Source organism: Rhizomucor pusillus (assembly GCF_041956525.1).
Source record: "Rhizomucor pusillus strain CBS 183.67 unplaced genomic scaffold VTP01scaffold_13, whole genome shotgun sequence".
In the NCBI taxonomy this organism is placed as follows: domain Eukaryota; kingdom Fungi; phylum Mucoromycota; class Mucoromycetes; order Mucorales; family Lichtheimiaceae; genus Rhizomucor; species Rhizomucor pusillus.
Window position 1 is genome coordinate 226,237 of NW_027192155.1, and position 22,323 is coordinate 248,559.

The 22,323-nt window shown below is 46.2% G+C and overlaps 10 protein-coding genes across 10 annotated transcripts; 2 read left to right on the forward strand and 8 right to left on the reverse strand.

The window, feature by feature from the left end:
* Nucleotides 1-66: 66 nt before the first annotated feature.
* On the reverse strand, nucleotides 67-928 carry VTP01DRAFT_2472 (uncharacterized protein; the record flags this gene model as incomplete). The annotated part of the gene is made up of 5 exons (XM_069380937.1): nucleotides 67-367; nucleotides 439-617; nucleotides 684-722; nucleotides 786-844; nucleotides 904-928. 5 exons carry the CDS (start codon nucleotides 926-928, stop codon nucleotides 67-69), a joined length of 603 nt encoding a protein of 200 aa, XP_069237248.1.
* A 482-nt stretch (nucleotides 929-1,410) lies between these two features.
* VTP01DRAFT_2473 (uncharacterized protein) lies at nucleotides 1,411-2,198 on the forward strand (the record flags this gene model as incomplete). The annotated part of the gene is made up of 4 exons (XM_069380938.1): nucleotides 1,411-1,418; nucleotides 1,650-1,777; nucleotides 1,835-1,988; nucleotides 2,048-2,198. 4 exons carry the CDS (start codon nucleotides 1,411-1,413, stop codon nucleotides 2,196-2,198), a joined length of 441 nt encoding a protein of 146 aa, XP_069237249.1.
* A 908-nt stretch (nucleotides 2,199-3,106) lies between these two features.
* VTP01DRAFT_2474 (uncharacterized protein) lies at nucleotides 3,107-6,729 on the forward strand (the record flags this gene model as incomplete). The annotated part of the gene is made up of 4 exons (XM_069380939.1): nucleotides 3,107-4,045; nucleotides 4,114-4,586; nucleotides 4,663-5,204; nucleotides 5,285-6,729. 4 exons carry the CDS (start codon nucleotides 3,107-3,109, stop codon nucleotides 6,727-6,729), a joined length of 3,399 nt encoding a protein of 1,132 aa, XP_069237250.1.
* Nucleotides 6,730-7,399: 670 nt separating this feature from the next.
* VTP01DRAFT_2475 (uncharacterized protein) lies at nucleotides 7,400-10,331 on the reverse strand (the record flags this gene model as incomplete). Its single annotated transcript, XM_069380940.1, has 11 exons — nucleotides 7,400-7,809; nucleotides 7,873-8,074; nucleotides 8,139-8,326; nucleotides 8,418-8,559; nucleotides 8,619-8,896; nucleotides 8,964-9,112; nucleotides 9,211-9,294; nucleotides 9,361-9,614; nucleotides 9,679-9,788; nucleotides 9,855-10,115; nucleotides 10,196-10,331. 11 exons carry the CDS (start codon nucleotides 10,329-10,331, stop codon nucleotides 7,400-7,402), a joined length of 2,214 nt encoding a protein of 737 aa, XP_069237251.1.
* Nucleotides 10,332-12,879: 2,548 nt separating this feature from the next.
* VTP01DRAFT_2476 (uncharacterized protein) lies at nucleotides 12,880-13,242 on the reverse strand (the record flags this gene model as incomplete). Its single annotated transcript, XM_069380941.1, has 2 exons — nucleotides 12,880-12,971; nucleotides 13,029-13,242. 2 exons carry the CDS (start codon nucleotides 13,240-13,242, stop codon nucleotides 12,880-12,882), a joined length of 306 nt encoding a protein of 101 aa, XP_069237252.1.
* Nucleotides 13,243-13,444: 202 nt separating this feature from the next.
* Nucleotides 13,445-15,514, reverse strand: VTP01DRAFT_2477 (uncharacterized protein; the record flags this gene model as incomplete). Its single annotated transcript, XM_069380942.1, has 11 exons — nucleotides 13,445-13,667; nucleotides 13,734-13,859; nucleotides 13,919-14,082; nucleotides 14,159-14,246; nucleotides 14,307-14,417; nucleotides 14,480-14,650; nucleotides 14,724-14,789; nucleotides 14,861-14,936; nucleotides 14,995-15,097; nucleotides 15,171-15,269; nucleotides 15,344-15,514. The coding sequence occupies 11 exons, from the start codon at nucleotides 15,512-15,514 to the stop codon at nucleotides 13,445-13,447; spliced, it is 1,398 nt and encodes a 465-aa protein (XP_069237253.1).
* Nucleotides 15,515-15,933: 419 nt separating this feature from the next.
* On the reverse strand, nucleotides 15,934-17,058 carry VTP01DRAFT_2478 (uncharacterized protein; the record flags this gene model as incomplete). Its single annotated transcript, XM_069380943.1, has 3 exons — nucleotides 15,934-16,238; nucleotides 16,297-16,714; nucleotides 16,783-17,058. The coding sequence occupies 3 exons, from the start codon at nucleotides 17,056-17,058 to the stop codon at nucleotides 15,934-15,936; spliced, it is 999 nt and encodes a 332-aa protein (XP_069237254.1).
* Nucleotides 17,059-17,345: 287 nt separating this feature from the next.
* VTP01DRAFT_2479 (uncharacterized protein) lies at nucleotides 17,346-19,090 on the reverse strand (the record flags this gene model as incomplete). Its single annotated transcript, XM_069380944.1, has 5 exons — nucleotides 17,346-17,535; nucleotides 17,848-18,270; nucleotides 18,368-18,442; nucleotides 18,500-18,763; nucleotides 18,852-19,090. 5 exons carry the CDS (start codon nucleotides 19,088-19,090, stop codon nucleotides 17,346-17,348), a joined length of 1,191 nt encoding a protein of 396 aa, XP_069237255.1.
* Nucleotides 19,091-19,400: 310 nt separating this feature from the next.
* Nucleotides 19,401-20,195, reverse strand: VTP01DRAFT_2480 (uncharacterized protein; the record flags this gene model as incomplete). The annotated part of the gene is made up of 2 exons (XM_069380946.1): nucleotides 19,401-19,675; nucleotides 19,763-20,195. 2 exons carry the CDS (start codon nucleotides 20,193-20,195, stop codon nucleotides 19,401-19,403), a joined length of 708 nt encoding a protein of 235 aa, XP_069237256.1.
* Nucleotides 20,196-20,231: 36 nt separating this feature from the next.
* VTP01DRAFT_2481 (uncharacterized protein) lies at nucleotides 20,232-21,395 on the reverse strand (the record flags this gene model as incomplete). Its single annotated transcript, XM_069380947.1, has 5 exons — nucleotides 20,232-20,906; nucleotides 20,963-21,021; nucleotides 21,085-21,141; nucleotides 21,201-21,278; nucleotides 21,362-21,395. The coding sequence occupies 5 exons, from the start codon at nucleotides 21,393-21,395 to the stop codon at nucleotides 20,232-20,234; spliced, it is 903 nt and encodes a 300-aa protein (XP_069237257.1).
* Between the last annotated feature and the right edge of the window lie 928 nt (nucleotides 21,396-22,323).

Below are 22,323 nucleotides of genomic sequence, written 5' to 3' on the forward strand. Positions count from 1 at the left end.
TTAAGCTGTAGATATCTTTTGTGCAGCAAAACTAAAAGTAGCATTTATTGAGATCAATCACGCTGCCTACAATTTCTTTTGGAACCACTCCTCCCACTGAGGAAGTTCCCAGCTCGAGGAGACGCTGTCGTCCCGGATTCCGTCAAACACGACAGTGGGACTAATGTGGATACCGTTCTGACGTCCTAGCTTCACACTCCACTTTAGGTCGTTGCTTACAGCATTGCCGGCGTTGCGAGGTTCACCAGTGCCGTTGGAGAGCAATTCAAGGACCTTTTCGCCTGGGACACCGACGCTTCCTGCAAGGTTGGCCAGCTGAGTAATGATATCACGACGCGTCTTATTTTCCACTGCCTCGTCAAAGTAGCTAGCAGCAGCAATTTTTGGTCTTAGCATTGCAGATATTACTTCAGCTCTCTGCTCACTTTTCCAACTTACTCCTTCTGGCGGTCAAAGAGCGCATCTGAGAATTCGAAAAACTTGGAGGGGTTGATCTTTTCTACTGCCAATGCGGCCTCGTGCACAGCTGTGGATGTAGCGTGCCACGGCTGCACTTGCTGGCGAAAGATAAACTGGATCTGGCTAGGGTATTTTTGCTCGACATAGGGCCAGACAGTCTAGACAAAAGGTCGTCGTTCATTTAGCCAGACAAACCGAAACAGCAGCAGGGACGATTGACAAACCTCGCGAATACGCTTGTAAATCTTTGCCGAGAAGGGGCACTACAAAAAAGTTTGCGCGTGAATCTACTGCATTCTGTAATTGTCGCTTGTTGCGTAACTTACAACATAGTCGAGGTAAATCTCGAGCGTGTGGGGTGCAGCAGCAGCTCCGAGTCTGTGACCTAGACGAAAGTGTGAGCGCGTTGCTTGTTATTAGCTTGGCGAGCCGTAAACTGTCTACCTGCGTATTGGGGTGCAAGAGCCATGAGTCAAAGAACAAAAAAGAAAAAACGTTATATCATCGTCATGCAACCTCCACCCTTTGAAAAGCGTAAAGTAAGCGGAGCTCTTGCCGCTTACCCCGCGACTTGCGACGCGGATTTGCCGCGCTAGTATCGTCATAGTGGTCACCGTTTGTTGTACATAAATTAGAGTGAATGGCGGGAAAACCTGAAAAGAGCACGAAATAATGGACGCTTCTTATTCGCGCTCCCTTTTTTTTGGATATTGCAGGGTTTGAAGTCTGCATAGTACCCTGCACATGCATCCTTGAATGACATGAATGTTGGTGCCTGTTATTGATTGAAAAAGGCGATGGTGGCGGCAGTGCTAAAGGCAGCAGTGACAACAAAATCTTATTCTCCAAAAAGGACGCGTCACTTAGATGTGCTGCTCTTAAAAGCTATCAAGCCAGCGTGGATTTGTTTTCTTGCTGGCTTTCCATCTCTTTCCACTTTGCGAATCAGAAATGCAAAGGTAAAGATGAGGGAAAAAATACTCACTCAAGAATCATACAAGATTGTGAAAAGAGGATAGCGTAGTGTAAAGCATTGACCACGTGAGCAGGACATGCAATGCTATTCGTGAGGCGCTGGAGCGACTTGACGGCGTACAAATGTCATTGTCACACCTACGTGTCACAGAAGAAAGCCTCGTGTAATAGAAAGAGATTTTTGCCCTGTAAACCTTACCAATACTCGATTTTAGGCGAGAATACGAATGTTTTACTAGTGTCATGTTGAAATGTGGAGCTCTTTTGGAGGAAATCGTGTCTCGCATGCTTGTTGCTGGTCTCTTGCACAACGATTTGCAACAAGATTATCTGGTCAGTCATTGTACGACATAAAAGCCCTAAACTTTGCTTGAACAGTGCTAATCTGACTTTGCTGCAGTGGAGGCAATGCAAAACTTGTTGAATGAAGCTTTGGAACGGAAACCTGAACCAAACATTGAAAAAAATGTGCATAGTGCAATAGATGCTCCAACTCTGCAGCCAGAAACGTATTGCGAGGACGAACGGCAAGGCGACTCTGCAAGGAAACCAAGGTATGTGTAAACCATTAGTGGCATAAACGTAATCCATGCCTTGTTATAACGTTTTGCAGTGTTACGTGGCAAGCAACCATGAGCGAGTTTGTAGAATTGGATGAAAAGAAACGCAAGCTGGAACGAGAGGCAGACGCTGCTGTCAATTGTATGCATGAAATCGCAGTTTGTTCCTCCAGAATGGCTATCCAGACCATGTATGAGCACTGACCATGCCTACTAAATGTACATCACTGTGCGCACCTGTTCATGTTTTATCCATTCCATTCTCTGTGTTGCCATGTGATCCACATTGTTACGTCACCTTATAACATCACCGAGAAACTGGCAAAAGATGCAAAGAATCTAGTTGACAGAAACTGTAGCCATCGGTGATCTGCTCCTATCGTAGCATTAGCTATCGTATCGGATCATAAAATCAAGTAGTTACATGAACAGCGAAAATCGTAAAATATTGCTGTTTGGGCTGCTTACCAATGCTTCTACAATTGAGCTACAGGTGGTTGCCGGGGCGAAGCATGACTTGGACCTCGAGTTCGGGGTACTCGCTGTGCTGCAGGAACGTCGATTTATTTGTTTGCCCAAAACGCTTCCCTTGGCCTCCGCGTGTGTCACCACGACTGGAGCCGCTTTGGTCAAGGAAGGACGACATGAAAAATCTTTCGGGTGTATCCGATGCACATATTTTTGCTCCCTCGCTGTTGCTTTCTTTCCAACGTGACAACCGGCTCGTGGGGTCCATAACTACCACGAATCGCTCTGTTGCTGGCAGAGAGTTTTAGGCCCTTTTTTTTTTTCGCTAAATAAGGGATCTTTCCAGACTCTCACGCTCCGGCGATTTGTCCCCGTAAAAAAAGAAGCGAAAACCTTCGTATTGGGCGGTTTTCAACGCATTGCACACAAAAAAGACAATATCAACAAAACACCATCATCGACAAGCGCGTACATAACGTAAAAGCTCCTGTTCTGGTATCGATTGCATCACGCGAGATTACCCGTTTCGAATCAACCGTATGTTCCTCCAGATTTGAGTTGGTCACCCAGCTTGCATTAAACATCCGCGCAGTAGACTGTTGCATTTTTTACCCCGCACTCTTTTCCTTTCTCTTTCTCAATCAATGGCCGAGCAGCACTCGACGCAGGAAGGCCAGCAGCAATCCTTGTTAGCATATCACTCATCCCCGCCCTCAAGAAAGCGCAAACAAGAGTTCCAATACCCGCATATTTTTGACCAGCACCACCACCATCAGCAGCAACAGCGACAGCAACAGCAACCTCAGCCTACTTATTCACAGTCTTCTTCTTCGTGGACGTACCTGCAGCAGCAGCAGTCATCAGACTCCTCTGTTGCTGTGGATACTTTGAGCTCGAGGCTTGACGAGCATCAGCAGCCCCAAGGACTAGGTAACTGGCATGTCTTGACACCGAGTTTCCATCAGCAGCAGCACGATCCTTCCCGCCGTTCCTCATCCCCGTTCTCTGGATCAAACCAATTTTCGCGTCCCGTCGACCAAGTCCCGTCGTCCACATCATCCTCAAACACAGAAACCACACTGCGCTCTCAAACTAACCTTGACTTCTTTCCGCCAGACGATATTTCTGGCGAGCGACGTGATACCATATTCAAGCAGGAGGATATCGACCTATCATTTGGTCTTCCCACGTTACCCCACGATACCACAGGCAGTGGCGCAGTGTATCACCATGAACCTTCTTCTTATGCGGACCGTAGTACGGCGCGTCAGCTGCGCTTGACAGACATCGATAGTATCCACGAGCGTGGACAACAGCAACTGATCCAGTCCTGGGTTGGTGGACGCTCCGCCAATGCAACGCCTACTACGCCCGCGTTTTTCTCGCCCGGATTCTTGGACTCGCTCCAGCAGGATGACGAGCCACAGGCTCTTGCTCAGTCGACTCCGTATGCACTTCAGCATGTTGACTGGCAACAACAACAGGAACAACAACAGCAGCAGCAGCAGCAACAGGAACAGCACGATCAAGGTGTTTCCGCCGCTTTCCACGAGTTTTCTTCTTTTGCTGCCGTGGATGCGATGGTATGTCATCATGCAGTCATTTTATATTCACGTAGAATTCCTTCTTCCTCTCTGACAATTTTGCAAAGAGTGTTCCTAGCTCAAGGCCAGCCACAACCGACAGCAACAAGGATGCTTCGAGATATTATCAATCAACTGGATATTCGTTATCTTCTCCAGAGTCACCGGCTCCGTCTCCGTCCACAACTGCTGGCAGCACCACGCCTGTGTACGGCAGACTCTCAAACCTGTCGCTTCGTAGTGGCAACATGTCTCGTCACCAGTCTCCTAGCACCCATTTGCCACCAACCATCCCAGAAAGCGAAGAAGACTTGATACCGAGAACGACGCTAGCAGAGAATAACCAAGAGTCCATTGACCGCCGTGCACTCAAAGCCGGTCTGGTTACCGCACGCATCATGCGATCCGCGGCTAGCACAGCTAAACTTTTACCGTTCATACAAAGTTACCTGCAAATGCCAGATCCCGTGGCAGCAGGTGAAAAGACGGTGATGGTGCTTACCAGCAAAGTGGCACAAAAGAGCTACGGGACAGAAAAAAGGTATAAACCGCCTGGACATGCTACCTCTCTCTCTCAAAACTTCGTTTGTGACAAACCTCTCCTATTTTGGAAACAGATTCCTGTGCCCTCCACCTACAGCCATCCTCATTGGCACTTCTTGGTGGACGTGTGTCCGCCAGATATACCACGATCCGGTTATCGGTGAACAACAAGAGACTGCCGATTACCACCCGCCTCGGCTCACTATATGCATCTCTAGTGAGGCGCTCAGTCATCCAGGCCAGATTGAGTGGTATGCTTCTTCGGGCACTGCAGTCGGCGTGACAGGACATCCGAAACAAATAAAGCAAGATCCACAACAACAGCAACAGCATCCTGTTCCAATCCAACCTAACCGTTTCAAAAGCCCCGTTGAAGAGGCCAACAGCCATGACGGTTTGGATTGGTCACACAATCATGAACATGATCCTTTGGCTGCTGGGCGGTGTGTTGCAAAGAATCTGCATATCAACGACGCGGACGAGAAAAGAAAGCGTGTAGAGTGCCTTGTGCGTATACAGCTAGGCGACGGCGTGCTGCTGGGCACTCTGGCAAGCAAAGGTATCAAGGTGATTAGCAAACCTAGCAAAAAGAGACAAAGCGTCAAGAATATGGAGCGTGAGTATTGCTACCATTTACATGTCACGATATGAGACTGATCTGGAGCAAATGTCTCTCTCTCACATACACACACGCAGTTTGTATCCACCACGGGACAACCATCTCGCTGTTCAACCGTATCCGCTCCCAAACAGTTTCAACAAAGTATCTTTGTGTATCCAACGGCTCGGCATTCGCGGTGCCAGGCTTTCAGCTTCCTGCATTGAATGGCCAGAGTGACGCTGGAACTTGCTTTGTAGCCCGTACTTCTGGGTGGGATCCGTTCGTGATCTGGATTGTTGACACGACAAGGGCGCCCAACGAGAACCAACAAGAAAGCGAGCGACCGGAAGACTATGTAGGAAACCCCTTGTTCTTGAACCGTGGCATCAATTATCCTCCTCCACCGGCCATCGCACTCAAGAATACAACCGACCAGCCTATTCCGATCCACTACAACCAGCACATTGTACTACAGTGCCTCACCACCGGTCTCGTGAGCCCCGTGATGATTATCCGCAAAGTCGACAAGGCATCCACGGTTGTCGGTGGTGCTCGGTGGCAAATGGACGAACCGCACGTTGCTGGCGGTGGAGGCGAATTCGGCGACGAGGTGTTGGGCGACCCTGTCTCCCAGCTGCACAAGGTAGCACTGCAAATTGTACAAGATCCTGCACGGACGTTTCAGCAGCAATCACAGCAATCACATTACTCGATGGAGGCAGCAGCAGCAGCAACAACGTCGTGGATGATGCCCCGGTCCATCCAACCCGTGACCTACCTCGCTTGCCTAAACGACATGGTCGGCATGCACAAGACTACTGAACCACGCAAGCCTGTGCAGACGTCGTGGGACGGCTCCGATGTGACATCTCAGGAAGGCGGCAAGGTTGTTCGCAAACGACGTGTATCATCCGACCAGCCTCCCAACAAACTCGTCAGTTCCATGTCGCTTACCGACTTGACAACGCATCACCATCAACAGCGACAGCAAGAATCGTCGTCGTCTCCGCTCTTTTATCCTCGAGCGCGGTCCAACTCGATGGACCACCGTAGAAGCAGCATCTCACGCAGAATGTCCGTGTCAAGTACCGGCAGCAGCAGCGGCGGTGGCGGTAGTAACTCTGGCATGGGCGCATTCTGGTCCGAGGATGTATCCGACGCAGCCGTATGGACCATTGTTGGAACAGACTGTGCGACGTATAAGTTTATGGCCCAACAGCCGCCATCCAACCCCGGATTGTTTCCATTCCTTACACATTACACGAGCAATAACAGCTCTGAAGACGGCAGCACGCTGCTAACTTTACATGGTGAAAATTTTTCCAGAGATTTGCAAGTGTGGCTCGGTGATGTCCGTGCGTCCCAGACTGAATACCGAAGTAGGGAACTGTTGCTCTGCCGTGTTCCCAATCACTCTGAACTTTTGGAAACTTGCTTTGGAGAAAAGCATCCAGACGAATCAACTTCGCTGCCCATCTTGCTCATCAAAGGAGACGGACCCGTCGTATACAAGACAAATCACAGTTATCGTTTCAGTTAAGCCGGTCTTTTCCTTCCTTTTCCCTCTCTCCCTCACACACAAGCTTACATACATATATATATGCGTGTACATATATACAACAGTGAGTAGTAATATACTAATATGCGCAATATGCCACTTATGCCATCCTCAACCAACAACAACAACGAGTTCCCTTTTCCCCTCCAAAAAGCAAGCACCTCTGTGTATCTTTAAAAGGACACATTTCTTAAATCCCTATTCGATCACACTCTTTCTCTCTCTCTCTCTCTCACACATACACATATATATGTATATACATATCCAATCACTTGCAGCACGCACACAGCCAGAGGCAGACATTCATTCTTTGTTTTTGATTTTTCTGTATACTGTATGATGATGATGCTTTGCACAATCTATTTTGCTTTCGATACAACACAAAAAACATGCCTGGAGAGGTGGGGTAGAGTGTGGAGGTGTGATAATCTATATAATACAACGGAATTGTACAAAAGACAAAGGCAAGAGAGAGATTGCTGCGTGAGTGTGTGTATAAGTGAATGTTTGCGTGTGTGTGTGTTTGTGTGCGGTTAGGAATAAAAAAAGGGTGGGTGGGAAGAGGGAAGAACAAGATTATACACAGTGTATGTGGAAAAAAAAAGAGATGCAAGATGGGAAGATAAAGGAGAGGATAATGCAGTTTAAGAACTTATTGAATGATGCATTGGCAAAAGGTCGGCAGCCCGGTATCTGCATTGTGAGCTGCCTGTTGCGGCCAGGGACATTCGTCGTCGTGGGATACTGACAACCGTCGATGGTTGAAACTTTCCATGGCGACAGCCGACATTGTAGGAAGCGTGAACACTTCGTCGCTGGCAACCGAACTCCTGCGCCTTCCGTCGCTGACGCCGCCGCTGCTGCGGTTGGTATCGAGAGAAAGCCGCTTTCTCAAGACTTCGACCGCGTGCGAGTTCCGCCGTTTGTTGCCTGTGATCTGGAACTCTGGCTCGCCGTTACTCTCCAGACTGGCTACACCAGAGTCGTGTGTCGCTGCATTCTTTTTCCGTTGTTCCCAGCGGCGTAAATTCTCCTGGATACAATCCACCGTAAACGACATTTCTGTTTTTTTTTGTTGTGTTTTAGCAATCATATGACATTCCACTTCCACTTTTTTCTTGTTACCAGGTAAGACATCGCTAACTCTTTGAAAGAGCTCAAGTGCCACGAAGCGGATAAATCCTATTTGAGAATCTTCGAGGATCACCTTTTGCCGGTCGTTCAGCGGCAGGATCGGTAGTCCAAGCGCTCGTTCAAGGTCACCTTGTGAAACGGACTCTTCAATTAGCAACTCTGCCCACTTTGCAGCTCGCAGAAAAGGACGTGTCTAAATAATAATACAAGATTTACATCTGCTGTTGGATATTGTGGCCAAGATATCTTCAACTCACCACATTGCTAATATCGGCGCATTTAATGATAGCGCTGCACAGGAGTAAGCGTTCAGATTCACATGCTGCATCGTCTAGTTCATTAAACTTGTGTATCCGTTGGGCCTGAGCTTTGATCTTTTCCACATATTCGGAATGTAACGCCATGTCTGTTGCTAGAATACATGTAACCACGGTCTTCCGAAATTCTAGATAATCGTAAATAGCGCGGCAAAAGTCAGTCTATGCTCAATCCAAAAACGGGGGGGGGGGCGTTAATCCTTGTAGGGCAGGTGTTACCATGATAGTCAGAGGAGCCGAGGCCCAGCCCGATCTGGTCGAATCCGTGCTTTTTAACGAGTTGAAACAACGTCATCGAGTGGAAGCTTTCCAGAATGGACCGGTCATTGTACAAGAGGGCCAAGGGTGCTGCAGAGTTCACCTGTGCATGGCATGGCACGTTAGCTTATGTACGTCTTTGCCACGTGAAGCATTACTTGCCAAAAACATGTTGTTCACTCCTGGATGGGCAGCATCGTGCCCGATGGCGGCGATTAAAAGAGCGAATAGATCCTTGGGCCTTAGCAACTTTTCCAGACCAGGTGACACAATCCTCCTCCGTCCCTGATTTGTGCCGGCATCTGCAAAGGCCAGAAACCCAAGGCGGCACAGAAAATAATACAGACATTGCAGGACATCGACAGCGTGCGCAAAATTGTGGTAGGGGTTGGTGTCGTGATAAGAAGACGAGAGGTCAATGATAAAATCATACAGTTGGTCTAAAATATCCCAGGTTAGTCTTTTCTAGTTCCTTTCCTTTTTTTCTTCTTTTTTCTGTCAGCTCACCTTGAGTAATGGACAAATGAGACAGTTCCGGCAGCGTTAGAACCTGCTCAAAGATAAGATACGAGCAGTGGACCAAATCATCGTGGCTGAGATCGACAGGGCTAAAGTCCCAGCTCGAAATTTTGTGCTGCAAGTCAGCGGCACGTTCGCTGAGAATGAGGCAGGAAACAATGGAATGGTTATTCATCTTGCTTGTCCTTATCTCCTAGCTAAACTTTTCTTTCCCCAAACCGTTTCGCATCCTTACCTTGATAGTCCGCGATACACCGTTCTCGGAGCTGGAGTCATGGGCAATCCCGTGATGTAAATATCCATCATGGATTTCGCAAGTCTGTTTTTTGTGTGTGATCTAGGTTGTCAGTCGGATATTGTAATGGGCAGATCTTCCGAGACATACCGATCATCCTTTGTGTAGATCTCTCTGATACGGTGCTGCAAGCCTTCCTCAACACACAAATCGGGCTCGACAGATAGCGGATGTTCGGGTAGACAAGTCGGCGGCAACGGCGGCGGGGAGGATGGGAAATGGCTTGCGTGATGATTGTGACGGTGATGCTGTTGTTGCTGTTGATGGTTGTGGTGTTGAATGTGATGCTGTTGCTGTTGTGCGGCTTCGTGCATTTTGGAATCACGTCGGCATTGGTGCAGTTTCTGTGAACAGGGACAATCCTTTTAGTACCTGCAGGGTAGAGCAAAAAACTAGGGTGTATCCTACCAGGAACAAAGTTTTAATGACATCTGGACGCAGAGGCTTGATTAAATAATCTGCAGCGCCCGCGTGGACACAGTCAAGCATAAAAGAGCTATTGTCGTTTGCAGAGCAGACTATACGCAAGGTCGAGTGAATATAAGCCGAAAAAGGAAAAAGGGTATATGGGGATTTGTGCTCACCAACAACGGGAGTGTCGCTCATAAAGGCAATATCAAGCTCGCGGACTAGTCTGCGAATCCAGGAAATGCGAGCATCTGATATAAAGGTCGAAGAGGCTGTTGAACACGAGGAGGAGCATGAAGGCGTATGTACGGTATCGTCGTCGTCTTCGTCGTTCACGTCCGTTACGTTATCAACGTCGATTAATAGCATCGTGGGCGACTCATTCTTTGTCCTTTTTACTCTGTTTACGGCATCGGCTGTCCCAGTATGCACATATACTACAGACAATGAAAGTCGGAAAACGGCATCGCTTCATTTATTATTCGCTCTTTTGTTGGTATTTTAATTCTTTTTTTACCTTGGCCGAATATAGACTGCAGCAACGGCGTAAAGGACGGTTGTTCATTCTGGGAAGCAATTTCTTGGCCCTCTACATTGAACGGCGGTAAAGTCGGTTGGGTTGCGACGACTACCGTGCAGTGAGAAGGATCCATGGCAGGAATGTTAAAGTAGTGATTGGCAAATGTGTTTCGCCACTGTCGAGTTCAAGGCCGTGCCACTTTTGAAAAGGGTTCGCTTTTCTTTTGCGGAGATATGTGCGTGCGTGCGTGTGTGTGTGACAACGAAAAAAAATACTCAACAGAAAAACCAGACAAGAGGGGAAGAGGGAAAAGAAGAAAAAAAAAGAGTGAGAGAGAAAGAGAGTGAGAGAGAGAGGAGGGAAAGGGAAAAAGGAGGAGACGGGCGTAGAGTCCTTAGAGTTGTGCAACGTCCACCAGCGGGTTGCACAAAGCGAGGGAGACAGAAACGAAAGGGGCATGTCTGAACCTTTCCACGTGGCTAACGAGGCCCTTAAAAGAACGAAACCTCTAGCAAACTTTGGTCCGTGTCTCCGCAATCGATTGGCGTGCCTTTCCGGGAAATTTGGTAGCTTTTTTTGATATTTTTGGCAACTGTATTTAATGCCTCAAGTTGCTTCGTATCCATTTTTACATTCACTGCGACTTTGAACAACCTTGGATAGTTTGATACTTAAAGGAGTTAATTGCGACCATAAAAAATATACCATCAGATCAGCGTAGTGACAAGTTTCTATGTTTGTTTGCAGCAATCTACTAATATTTATCAATAACATAATTGCTTCTCTGCCTGCCTTTACCATTTATCATACAACGTTCGTATTCGTATACCACGGCGATTTATAATGTATATTAATCTTCTTCTTACCGTCTTCTCCATCGATATTCACGATGCCAGCCTTATCCAACGCTGAGCACGGTCAAACGTATCACGAACCTTTATCATTGAATAGCCATTGTTCAACACTTATAGCCATTCTACAGACTACCGTATCTGTCAAAAAGAATGATATGTTTTGTACTGTACCGCGGCCAACGGATGAAAGAAGGCCGAATATATTGAACACGAAATCTGTTGTCGGGAGCCAATGTAGATCTTTGTTCAAATATTTTTTACAAGCTCTTTCATTACCCGCTTGCGTTCTGTGTATGCGAAAAACGTTGAATAAACTTGAATGTCGTAGTATTCCTGCACAAGCTCCGCCTTTTCTTGGCCTTTGCTTTGCAGCTACCTACAGGTATGGTACCTGGGTTATCAAAGCATGGAAACCGGACTTCCGATGGACCGTGTTACAGAATTTCTATTTACTCGCCGTGCTCCTCCACCTCGGATTTACTCTATTCATCTAAAATGTCTGCAAGCAAATGCGGTCCATTTAATAACTGTATCAATAAAATATGCCTCAGAATTTAGTTTGTTTACATGTTCCCTTCCATCGTGAGTAATGCACGATCTCGAGTCTCGTCGCGCAAACAGTTTCGGCGCAAACCGAACGGAGCACAGCCTCGTCCTCACCAAGGAAGGATAGTTGTATTACAGCCAGCTAAGATCACCTTTTTTATTGTTTCAATGGCGCCAATTAAACCAACCCCCTTTTTCCTTCGCATCCCCTCCTTTATATCAGCTTATCGCGAGAGCCCGTGCTCACCCACAAATACGCACACGCGGACACGGCAGCTGCATCGCTCCTACTCCTTTTTTTAAGTCCTACCCCACGCGAATCCCGTTTGAACTCAAAAACGTCGATCCCTGGAACTTCTGACAGTCGAAAAACTTTTATCCTTTACGCTTTTTTTAATATATCATCTGACCCTCGTTAGGTGCACATGAGAAAGAAAGCGAAAGCGATGCATTGTCCCACCACGTGTGTAACTGTGAATATGAAAACCAGCACGCTAGAGGCGATCTTTTATTTTCCAGACACACGCACACATTTCATGCATGCTGCCTGCAGTCTCGCTGGACGAGGGAAACCTGCAGCGTTTTACTGCCGATATCCGAGTGCGAAAACCTTTATATGGTGAAATAACAAACTAACAAAGATGCAGGTACAACTCACGAAACAAAAAAAAAAAAAGAAAAGAGAGAGAGTAGAGCAGAACAGAAATCCGTTGCTGCAGCAACAAGTTAGTTGCTTATTTCATGCGCGAAAGCATTTAACCGTTCTTGTTATGTTGCGATAAGCAACTGATGTCTTTTTTTGGTTTGATTACCTCGGTAACCTATCCTTGCCAGGTTGGTACCACCAGTGATGAAATGTACAAATTGTCACAAGATTGCCTGGATCAAGTAACTGCCTCTGCTCACCCATGTGGGAAACTCCATCATCAATAAAATGTGCTGTCTATACTTGGACATGGTTCTTCCACGCCACACCAGCAATGCTGAGCACGAGTCAAGAAGCTGTCCTGATTAGTGATAGATTGCAGAGCAACCATGCTACATCCACGCTCAGCGTAGGCATAGCAACACTATTGATTGCAAGTTGTTGCACACGCATCCTGCGAGGTGGACGTTTTGGTTTCACACATGCCAAACACAAGGTATTCTACAGCAATAGACTTTTTACTGTTCTGCAGCAGCAATTTACAGTTTCAGGGTAAGAAAAGAAAGGGAAGACGTGGTGATATGCTGGGAGTTGATGGATATTCGGATGGGTCATCTATCTACATTTTTTCCACATTACTGTGCTATTCGCTTCAAACTGTTCAGCCAGTCAATAGAAAAGATGGAGCTCGGAGACGAGTCGAGAGGTGACATGTAACGAGTCCACACTGCATTCAGCAATCTGTTAATATTATTCTCTCATTAAAATTTTAACTGTAACTTACACCAAAACGATGCCTTTTTGCCTAACCATTTTCCAAGGAATGGAAATATCACGAGCGAAAACAATGCATTCAGCTGTGCTTTGCTCTCTTCCCACTCGGCTTCGGCATCGTAGTCGTAATAGCTGTCTTCAGACACGTAGCCGTCCGATGCAGAATCGCCGTCAATGCTGATCTCTTCTTGTTCATAGTACGCGTCTGCGGAAGATTCCACCATTCTGTCAGGATGTCTACGTTGAGTGGGTCAACGAAGTGGGCGAAAATGGAGGGGACGTGGGCAAGGGCGAACGGGTTTGACCACCACCAGACAGGCAACTCAGCCAAAAAAAAACGATCAATCAATAACAGAAGAAAATGTATATCGACAAGAAAATAGCACATTCAAACTTTATAATATATTCACAAGGAGCTAGCTAGGCTTAGGAAACCATTGCAAAGTATTTCTGAGTAGCAGAGAGGGCCTGATATCTGACATCTTGGTTTTGATGTGTCATTAATTCCATAATCTTTTGTTTTGCACCTAAATCCTGCAAACGCTTCTTTCCATCCTTTCCACTGTACTTTGCGTATTGCCCAAGGTCGTGGCAGGCAATTGCGAGGATGGAAGCATCGCTGCTTGTACTCAACAGTCGCACCAGCAACCTGATTTTTTTTTACTCGCATGAATTCTTCTTTTTTGTCATTCCCCGTTGTTGCCTTTTTGCTTACTTTAGAAGCCTCTGATCATCTTCGTTCAGACGAGCTGCATTCTGGCTCCAAAAGATCTCAGACTGATGAGGAGGTGACCACTCTAGCTTGCCAGTTTCAATCTCGGAAGCATACACCTCAAATGTCCTGATACCGTTTCCCAATCAGCCATTGGACTCGTTGGAGCCTATCGGTTTACTACTCACGTTAAGCTTTGGAAATTGCTTTCCAGCTCTTCCTTGATAAATGTAATGTCATCCACCACTTCCTGGTCAGACCACTTTCGCTCGCTCAGATGTTGAACAAACGGCAATAGCTTGGCAACGAGCATGGCGGACAAGTTTGCTTTGGGCGCCTTTTCAATCATATTCTACATGTGTTGCCGGACGGTGTTGTGAGCTCTATTTTGCCAACTTTGCATTCACCACTGTTGCTCACAATCTAACCTTGAATGTTGCAACAACCACACGGATGACTTTCTCCTTTACCGCAGTTTTTGCAATTTCAACAAGTGTGGGTATAACATCGTACTTTCTGCAGAAAAAGAGGTGCCTTAATAAATATCTAGGCAAAAATTCGAGTTGCAAGATATACCTGTTCAAATTCGTAGCAATTCCGGTATCAAAGGTGAGCAGCCAGATTGCAAACACGATCTCGTACAGCACCTGGGGTTTAGAGCTGCCTCTTTTCAGGATATTCACTAAACTGCAATGGTTTTTTTGTAAGTCGTCACCAGACTTTAAATATTTGTTCCTTGTTGCCCTTACGAATCCACAGCATGCAAAGTTTTCCAAAATGCTTTTCTGTATGAAGGCACATGGAAAAGCGCATCCAAGATCTGGATATTGAGTTCGATGAGATCTTGGTTCCTGCTCTGCAGCTGGAATGTCATCCATCGAAAGAAATCGTCAATGTCAATGTCGCGGTTCTCTGTCGAGCTGCATTTGTTTCCAGTCAGTGAAACAATATATAGATAGATAGATGGCTGTTAAAGCACAAGTGTTAACTTGCCATACAAGCAGAGCCAGGATTTTACTCGATTGCACGCCAATGTATTCGTCATTGATACGGAGTGCCCTAGTTTAAACATGATCGTTCGTTACAGCTTGTCGTTGTTTGTTGAGGATATTTTCACAACCACTACTTACTTATGAAAAGGTCCAAATGGGTATCCAGGGCGGTTGGCACTTGCTTCGTGGAATAGCATTATTCTTTCATCGTGATCTGCAAATGCCATTGATGTATGAGAATGAGTTCCAATCCATGATATACTTATACGTACCGCTTAGCATGTCCTGAATCAAGACAAGGACCTTTTTGACTGCATCCACCCGGGCGAGTTTTTGCATGAGGTCAAGATACAGCCCTGCATAGTGGACGCCGTGCTAACAACAAAGTTGGTTGGTTTACCCTGCATCCCGATGCATCAGTATATATATGTATATATATATTTTTCACCTCAGACATGATGGCAGTAATTTCTTCAGAGCTCTTGTTTTCCACATGCTGAACCATAGCAACCTCGTCGGCTGTCAAAAGACCACTTCTTTCGTAATCCTAGCATATCCACATGCACGCGCGTGAGCCGACAACGCTTTGTTTCTAGCAGCAGTAACAGTCCACAAACGGACCTGCCACGGAATGGGCTCACCGCGAATCTTGTCTGCAAGCTCATCGAGGTAGGGATGCGCAATGACACTGACAGATACCTCGTGGACAAGGCTAAGCGGCCCACCGGTCAGGAACTCCTCAGTGCGTGCGTCGAGTGCAGGAGCAACAACGGGTTCTTCTGCAGAGAGCATGGTGGTGGTAGTGGTTCTAGAAGAGAAAAGTACAGAAAAGAAAAGAGAGTATCACACGGGATCTAGGGGTGGGGGTGGGGGCGTCGATGAGAGAGCGCGCGCGCACTTTTCCTGTGGTGTTTCAAGACAAAAAAGCGCCCGTCGTTCGGGAATTCTACAGGCAATATATAATATGACTTGCATGAATCGGTGCAAAAATACTGCGTTTTGAAATTACACACTGTGAGCGATCATGTTATCCTTAGGTTTAATTATTGTAACAAGTAAGAGAAGAAAGAAAAAAAAAGGAAAAGCAAAAAGGGAACTATAAAGTGTAAAAAGTAAGGTTTGAAGAATGCAAAGAGCAAATGAAGAAAAAAGTGTTCGTTGTAATAAAGTAGCAAGAGAGATAGATAGTAGAAGAAATTAAGGGATAGACTTTAAGCAGAGACAGCAGCGGGTTGCTGTTGCTGTTCCTGGACGACAGAAGCGTCTTCTGCCTTCTTCTCGTTGGTGGCATCCTCGGCATGGATTTCCACTTCGACAGTTTCGACACCAGCATTGCCAGAGTCGTTGCTGTTGTTGTTGGTCTTCTTCTTGTTGCCATGCAACTTGCTAAAGAGATCGGTCAAGCGACGGGTCAGCTTTGGAGAAGACGGGGTCTTCTTTTCCTCCTTCTTTTCTTCCGGCTGGGATTCCGGTGCCGGTGCAGCAGAAGTCTCCTTGGGCTCTTCTTGCTTCTCGTCTAAGAGAAGAAAACCATGAGAAATCACAAAATGACAAGATATTCAAGTTTTACCAACCTATTTCTTCAGCAGCAGCAGCAGCGGGTGCTTCTTCCTGCTGATTTTGCTCTGCCTCTTCTTCGGACTGCTTGGACTCTTCTTGAATAGGTGCAGGTGACTTGCTGCGCTTGTTGCTGAATAGCTTGTGAATGAAGGATTGTCTCTTGTTAGCAGGTGCAGCGGATGCTTCCTCAGTCTTGTTGTTCTCTGTTGGTTCAGCTGTTGCTGTTTCAGCGGTGGGAGTTTCCTTTTCATCCTTCTTGGTTTCAGATTGTTCTTCCTTCTGTTCCTCGGAAGTAGCTTCATCTTGCTTCTTATCGACTACAGCGCCGGCCTCAAGAGGCTCGAGCTGTTCGATCTTGGGCAATTCGCTGGGAGTAGCAACAGCGGTAGCAGTAGCTTCGGGCTTCTCTGAGGTGGGAGAGGAAGGAGAAGACTAGAAGAAGAAAACAATGAATTGATCTTAGTACTACCCAATTTTCATCGATCGCCCTCATAGCTTACCTTGCGACCAAGCTTGCCGAGACCAAAGAAGGTGAATCGCTTGGACTTTTCTTCTTTGGCTTCCTTCTTTTGCTCAGCAGGCTGCTTCTCTCCTTGTTCTTCCGATTGTTCTTCTGGCTTCTTTGATTCTTCCTCGTTAGCAGGTTTCTGATCTTCTTGCTGCTCCTGTTGCTGCTGTTCTTCTTCCTTGTTGTCCTGTTGTTGGACGGGCTCTTCCATGGTAGGTTCGGTTGCAGGAGGGTTCTGGGCAGCGGCTTGTTGTTGTGCGTCAGTCATTGTGTATATAAAAAGAGGGTAGTAAAAAGGTTTCTAAGATAAAAGAGAGAGAGAAAGGAGTGTCAGTCTATGTTGTGAAACTAGGAGCGTTGCTCAATTTATACTGCGGGTCCACGAGCTATCTTTTTTTTTCTCTCTCTAAAATTACCACGCACATTGTCTACCTTTCAACTCGTAACATTAGAAACTTTAGGGGCGGAGAACAACTCGACACCCTCACTCGCTCGCACATTCTACTTCTATCACACATCGTTCTGCATATGCGTTTCTTCCTATTATTTTCCTACTCAATCCTTGCGTAGTCCTTGGATCCCACAGTCGTCGTCGCGTGCTTCTTTCACGCCGTACGACTTACATATGCATTCCATTTTTTCGTGCGTTGATCTGACGGTAAATGATTTGATGTCGTGCAACGCAACCTGACAGCTCGTAATACATGATTTGCGGTGTGCACGTTCATTAAAGCGGCACCCGAATCTGCCGACAGGGTGGTGTGTACCTTGTTTTGGTCTTGCAGAACCTGCTGCCCAACGAAGTTTCCTCAAATGCCAATCCACTCAACTCCGTCAGATCAGCATCTTTTTGTATGACGACCAAGACCACTTGCGTACGCTGCTAATTGATTTACAATACACTCTAAATCAATCCGCTAAAATATCATCATTGTATGCCGATCTTCAAAGTCCTGTGTTTCCAGGGGGCGTAAAAGGATGTAGGGAAGAAAGCCATGCATCTTCAGGGAGTAAATTCTGAGATATGCAGACAGTGAAACAGACGATAAAGAAGTACTTAAAGACGCACACTCTTAGCGCGGCGACGACAAACAATGCACCGAATTTGAATTCGCTGCGGGCAATATCTCGGTCTTTATTATTACTCTTCTCTGATAGCAACGCTGCAAGCTTGTTGATCCCATTTTCCAGCTTATCCCAGATCTGGGCAAAAGTAAGGCGAAAGTAGCCAGGTCGTCGTGTGTGGAAGACGTGGCCTGGAGCAATGTAGATTCCATTTGCCATCAAGGCTCTCCAGATATTGGTTTCATCCACGATCGAGACAGAGCGGCCGTTGTTTCTTTTTTCGAGAATGGAACGTGCGTCGATAAGCAAGAAATGGCTGCCTTCCGCAGAGTGGAAACGGATATCGTGGTACCGTAATAACTTGGTCGTACGAAGATATGAATCGGCTAATCGCTGTCTATTCATGGCAATAAAACTGTACATTGCCTTGCGTTAAACCCATCCGGATCGCAGTGGTACAAAAAAGAAACCAGGATATCAATTGTGTGTGTAACTTACCCCTCTCTCCTTACCTGTCGACCCACTCTTCGTCCGCGAGCATGCGGCATAGCGTTCGGTCGTTCAGCAAGCTCATGTAGCTCAAAAGCCTATCGTGAATCTTAGATTCAGCAGCACAGTGGACTGTCACAGAAAGAAGGGCTTACGCTGTAGCGCTGAGACCGCTTTGGAGCTCCTTGTTGAACTGGTCGATGATAAAGCCTACCCGCAGACCGTTCATGCAAAAATCTTTTGAAAGGCCATAAATAACATGGACTAATTTTGGATCAATCAGGCCCTTGAGGTTGGGTATACTGAGTACAGAAATAAATGGATCTCGAGCTGTGCTCGAATCAGGCAGCAGCAGATGGCCAAACGTAGAAAGAGCATACACTTCGGATATGAAATGCAAAGTATGTTTCGAGCAAAATCTGAGCATCTCTTCAACGTCTTTCTGGGAGAAACATCAAAAAAAGAAAGAAAAGGTTGATGCTAAGATTAATGTAGCAAATAGTATACCTTCCAAGCGGATTGTGAGGGTTGGTGAACAGCAATGCCTTGATTGTCTTGCCGTTCCTTGCAGCCTGCTGCAGCGTATTTTCCAGAACGTTTGGCTGCAGTTTAATGTCAAAATCTTCCTTGTCGTGCAAGTAAACGGGTACTAGGTCGACCCCAGTGTTCAGACACACGTCGGCGTTAAAGTTGCCGTAGTACGGGGCAATCACCATGACATTGTCGCCTGGGTCCGCGATTTGCATGGTCAGAAGCGATATGGCTGCTCCGGCCCCGGTTGTAGAGAAGATATAGTCGTCTGTGAGTGGCACGCACGGCTTGAAATGGCGGTTGATTATATCCGCGATGAGCTTGCGCAGCGTTCTTGAGCCTGCTGGAGAGCTATAGCTTAAATACTGCAGTTCAAACTGTTAGCCAGTGATAACGACGATGCAGATAACTCTCTCTCATCAAACTTGCCGAAGAACTAAACTCTATACATTTCTTAAACTATGCAGACGCTTCGTGTTAAAACATGAAAAAAACATTTCTTTTCTTTTCTTCTTCTCAATGACCTTATCCACGAGTTCCGGCGTCATTAGATCGTTTTCCGCGGTCCTGAGATTCGTTAAGACAGGATCTTCTCCAAAATTGATCCCTTATGGCTTTCGCTAGCTTGTCGTCTGCTTGTTTCTTGTATAAATAGGAACGAAAACGTAGCTTCCGGTATATCAAGGATTGATAATGTCGCGACATTACGGCGCTGACCTCGCATCTAGTCTTTACGTAAAGTGGAAACTTTGGAATATACACCGTTGCAGCGCGATGCTTCGACAGTTTCGCTACGCACGCTTTGACTTCGTTCGTTTTGATACGTTAACTTCTTGTACTGTGTAGATTTTGTATCGATCGCTTTTGTGTTCCTTGTATAGCGACACGTAAGCGGTGCCTCACTGGTGCTGTCCTGATGCATACAATATAGCAGATCTCTACGCCGGGATCGATGAAGACTGTCCTTGGCTTTATATTTTCCAGAGTCGTCTTGTCCAAATCGTGAATGTATGTGAAATCACTCTTCGTCTCAATTTCCGTTTTCTTTGGCTTGCGACCAAATCCGGAATCGCCATCTGTGAAAATAGTTCCTATGAAGGCCATAGACTTGTCAGCGCCTTGGTTTTGGAGAAGCTTCGATTGAAAGTTGACAACTTGTTTCCACAAGTCTAAATCAAAGTCGATGTTGTTTGGTTCTTTCAACATCTGAGTCGCCAGAATTTTGGTATCAGTTTGCAAATGCGCCGGGATCCAGGATGTTCGTAACGGCATACACTGGAAAGTCTTGATTTCATGGTCTTCGCAGAACTTGGCCATCATTACGTAAGCGAGCGCATGATTCCCGGGTCTTGACTTCTAGTCATAATATACGGAATCCTCGTCAAACTCGTATGCGGCAGGGTAGGCAGAAAACAATGCATCATGAAATTCCAACAACAACAACAACAACAACAACAACAACAACAACTGGCTTTGCTTTTCTGATGGCAGCGATCCTCGTGCGTTACCGGTAATAAAGGCTCGCTTCACATCGTGCGCAGGCTTGGTGACTTGCTTGTATATAGCTTCTTTGATCTCTTGGCTGGATTTGCCTTGTTCGGTCATCTCTTTAGTGATACGCGCTCGATTATCCTTGACTTTGGGCAGCGAATTGATTACGTAACGTAACCGGTTACCGAAGCAATTTTTGATGCTGTTCAAGTAGGCGGTGCAAATGCTTGAACCTTCATAACGCGCAATCTGCTGTAAATTCGTAAGCGCTTTTCGATTGAGTCCAGAATGTTTCAGGTAACTTTTGATGTGCCGATCGATCAGCCCACGATAACGTGTTGTACCATCCGTTCGCGAAGACTTCACTGTACGCAGTGTCAAAGAGAGCCAGACTTCAGCGAAGAAATCCGTTTCCAGCCAGTTCTCCATGGGAAATCGCTCTCCAGGTTCAGTAGCATGTATCTCCGATAGGAAGATGTAGCGAGCAAGCGCGTATGCGTGTGTAGTGATTTCACAGTGACGACGAGCTTCTCCAACGGACTTCGATATCGCGCTTCCCACGAAACGCCATTCATAGATGACTTGACAGTCATTACCCGTTTCTTGCGCTTTGTGGGTGTCTCAGTGGTCTTTCGACGCTTGCTACTTGATTTGCCTGTGTTGTAATATGCAAGCCCAATATCAGTGCAAAATCTGGAAAGAAATCTGAATGGCTTACCCGCAATGGCATCTTTGTTTTTGCTTCGCTTAATGGTTTGAGAACCACTCGTACCTGCTGTAGCAATTATAAATAACTGAAGGGAGAAGTTCCGGTATCATAAGTTTGAACTTCACCTGTTTGCCTTTCAGGTTTCTTTAGAGCTCGTTTCCGGGGTACGATTGGGGTCTGGAAGTCATCTTCGCTGTCTTCAACTAAAAAGCGTGATATATGCCCAGGAAGGGCAGATACTGTCAGCGATATATAAATCCAGTAAGAGTCAGTGAAATAATCATACCTGTTATGGCATCGCTTCCTTTCTTACTGGACATACGGAAAACAGGGAAAAGCAAGGGATTGCGTGAAAAAATGACTGCAAAAGCCGTTTAAATCCACGCTTAGTTGCGACATTCAAATAGCGATGTTATTTTGAGGCATCCTTTAGCTACATACTTGCTTTCTTGAAGCTGATGCCTCTTATTATGAAAAGTTGTCAAGTGCTACAAATTATTATCCAGCGCATTCTAAATCTAATGTCATTCATTTAAAACTTTAAAAAATGCTATATTTCTTTCCTTAAGAAGCTTTGTTGCTATATGTCGTCCCTCATATCTCTCAGAGGATCTACATCACAGAAAGATTTATCTACATCGATGTTTGACCTTGAATCCGATCATCATAACCGTAAATTGAACGGGAAAAAGTCAGTGCTACAGTACAGGACATGAGTCCCCTTCGTCCCTTTCATTTACGCATACTGTCTAATTTACTTGAGTTCCAGCTCGAAATACGCCCGGTCGCCTCTTGTAACACAGCACCGTCGAATTGCGGTGTATTCAGGCCTGCGCTCGCATGAAGCATTGGTGAGAGATACAAAATGGATATCTTCTTTCTTTCTTGGAAGGGGCCCTGCCCCCCTCCAGACCTCCCCTCCTGCGAAGGGCTGTCCATTGAATTACTGATGTCTAGAGTATATATTTTATTCGTATACTTCTCTGTATACGATATTGCGAGTGGCAGGCTCTGCATTGGTCAATGTGGGAGGGGAAGAAAAGCGGATAGGATGACGGGGAAGAGACGCAGGAAAGCGCAACATATAGCTGGTTAACAGCATGTTGTTCTCTTCTTCCTGAAATGCCAGCTCTGACGCTTTCCAAATCTGCTTTTTAGCAAAGATTTTGGGACATTTTTTTGTTTTTAGACTAGCGCTTTCCTGCTCGCTTCGCTTCGCGCGCTAGGTTCAATAAATTTCAGGATGAA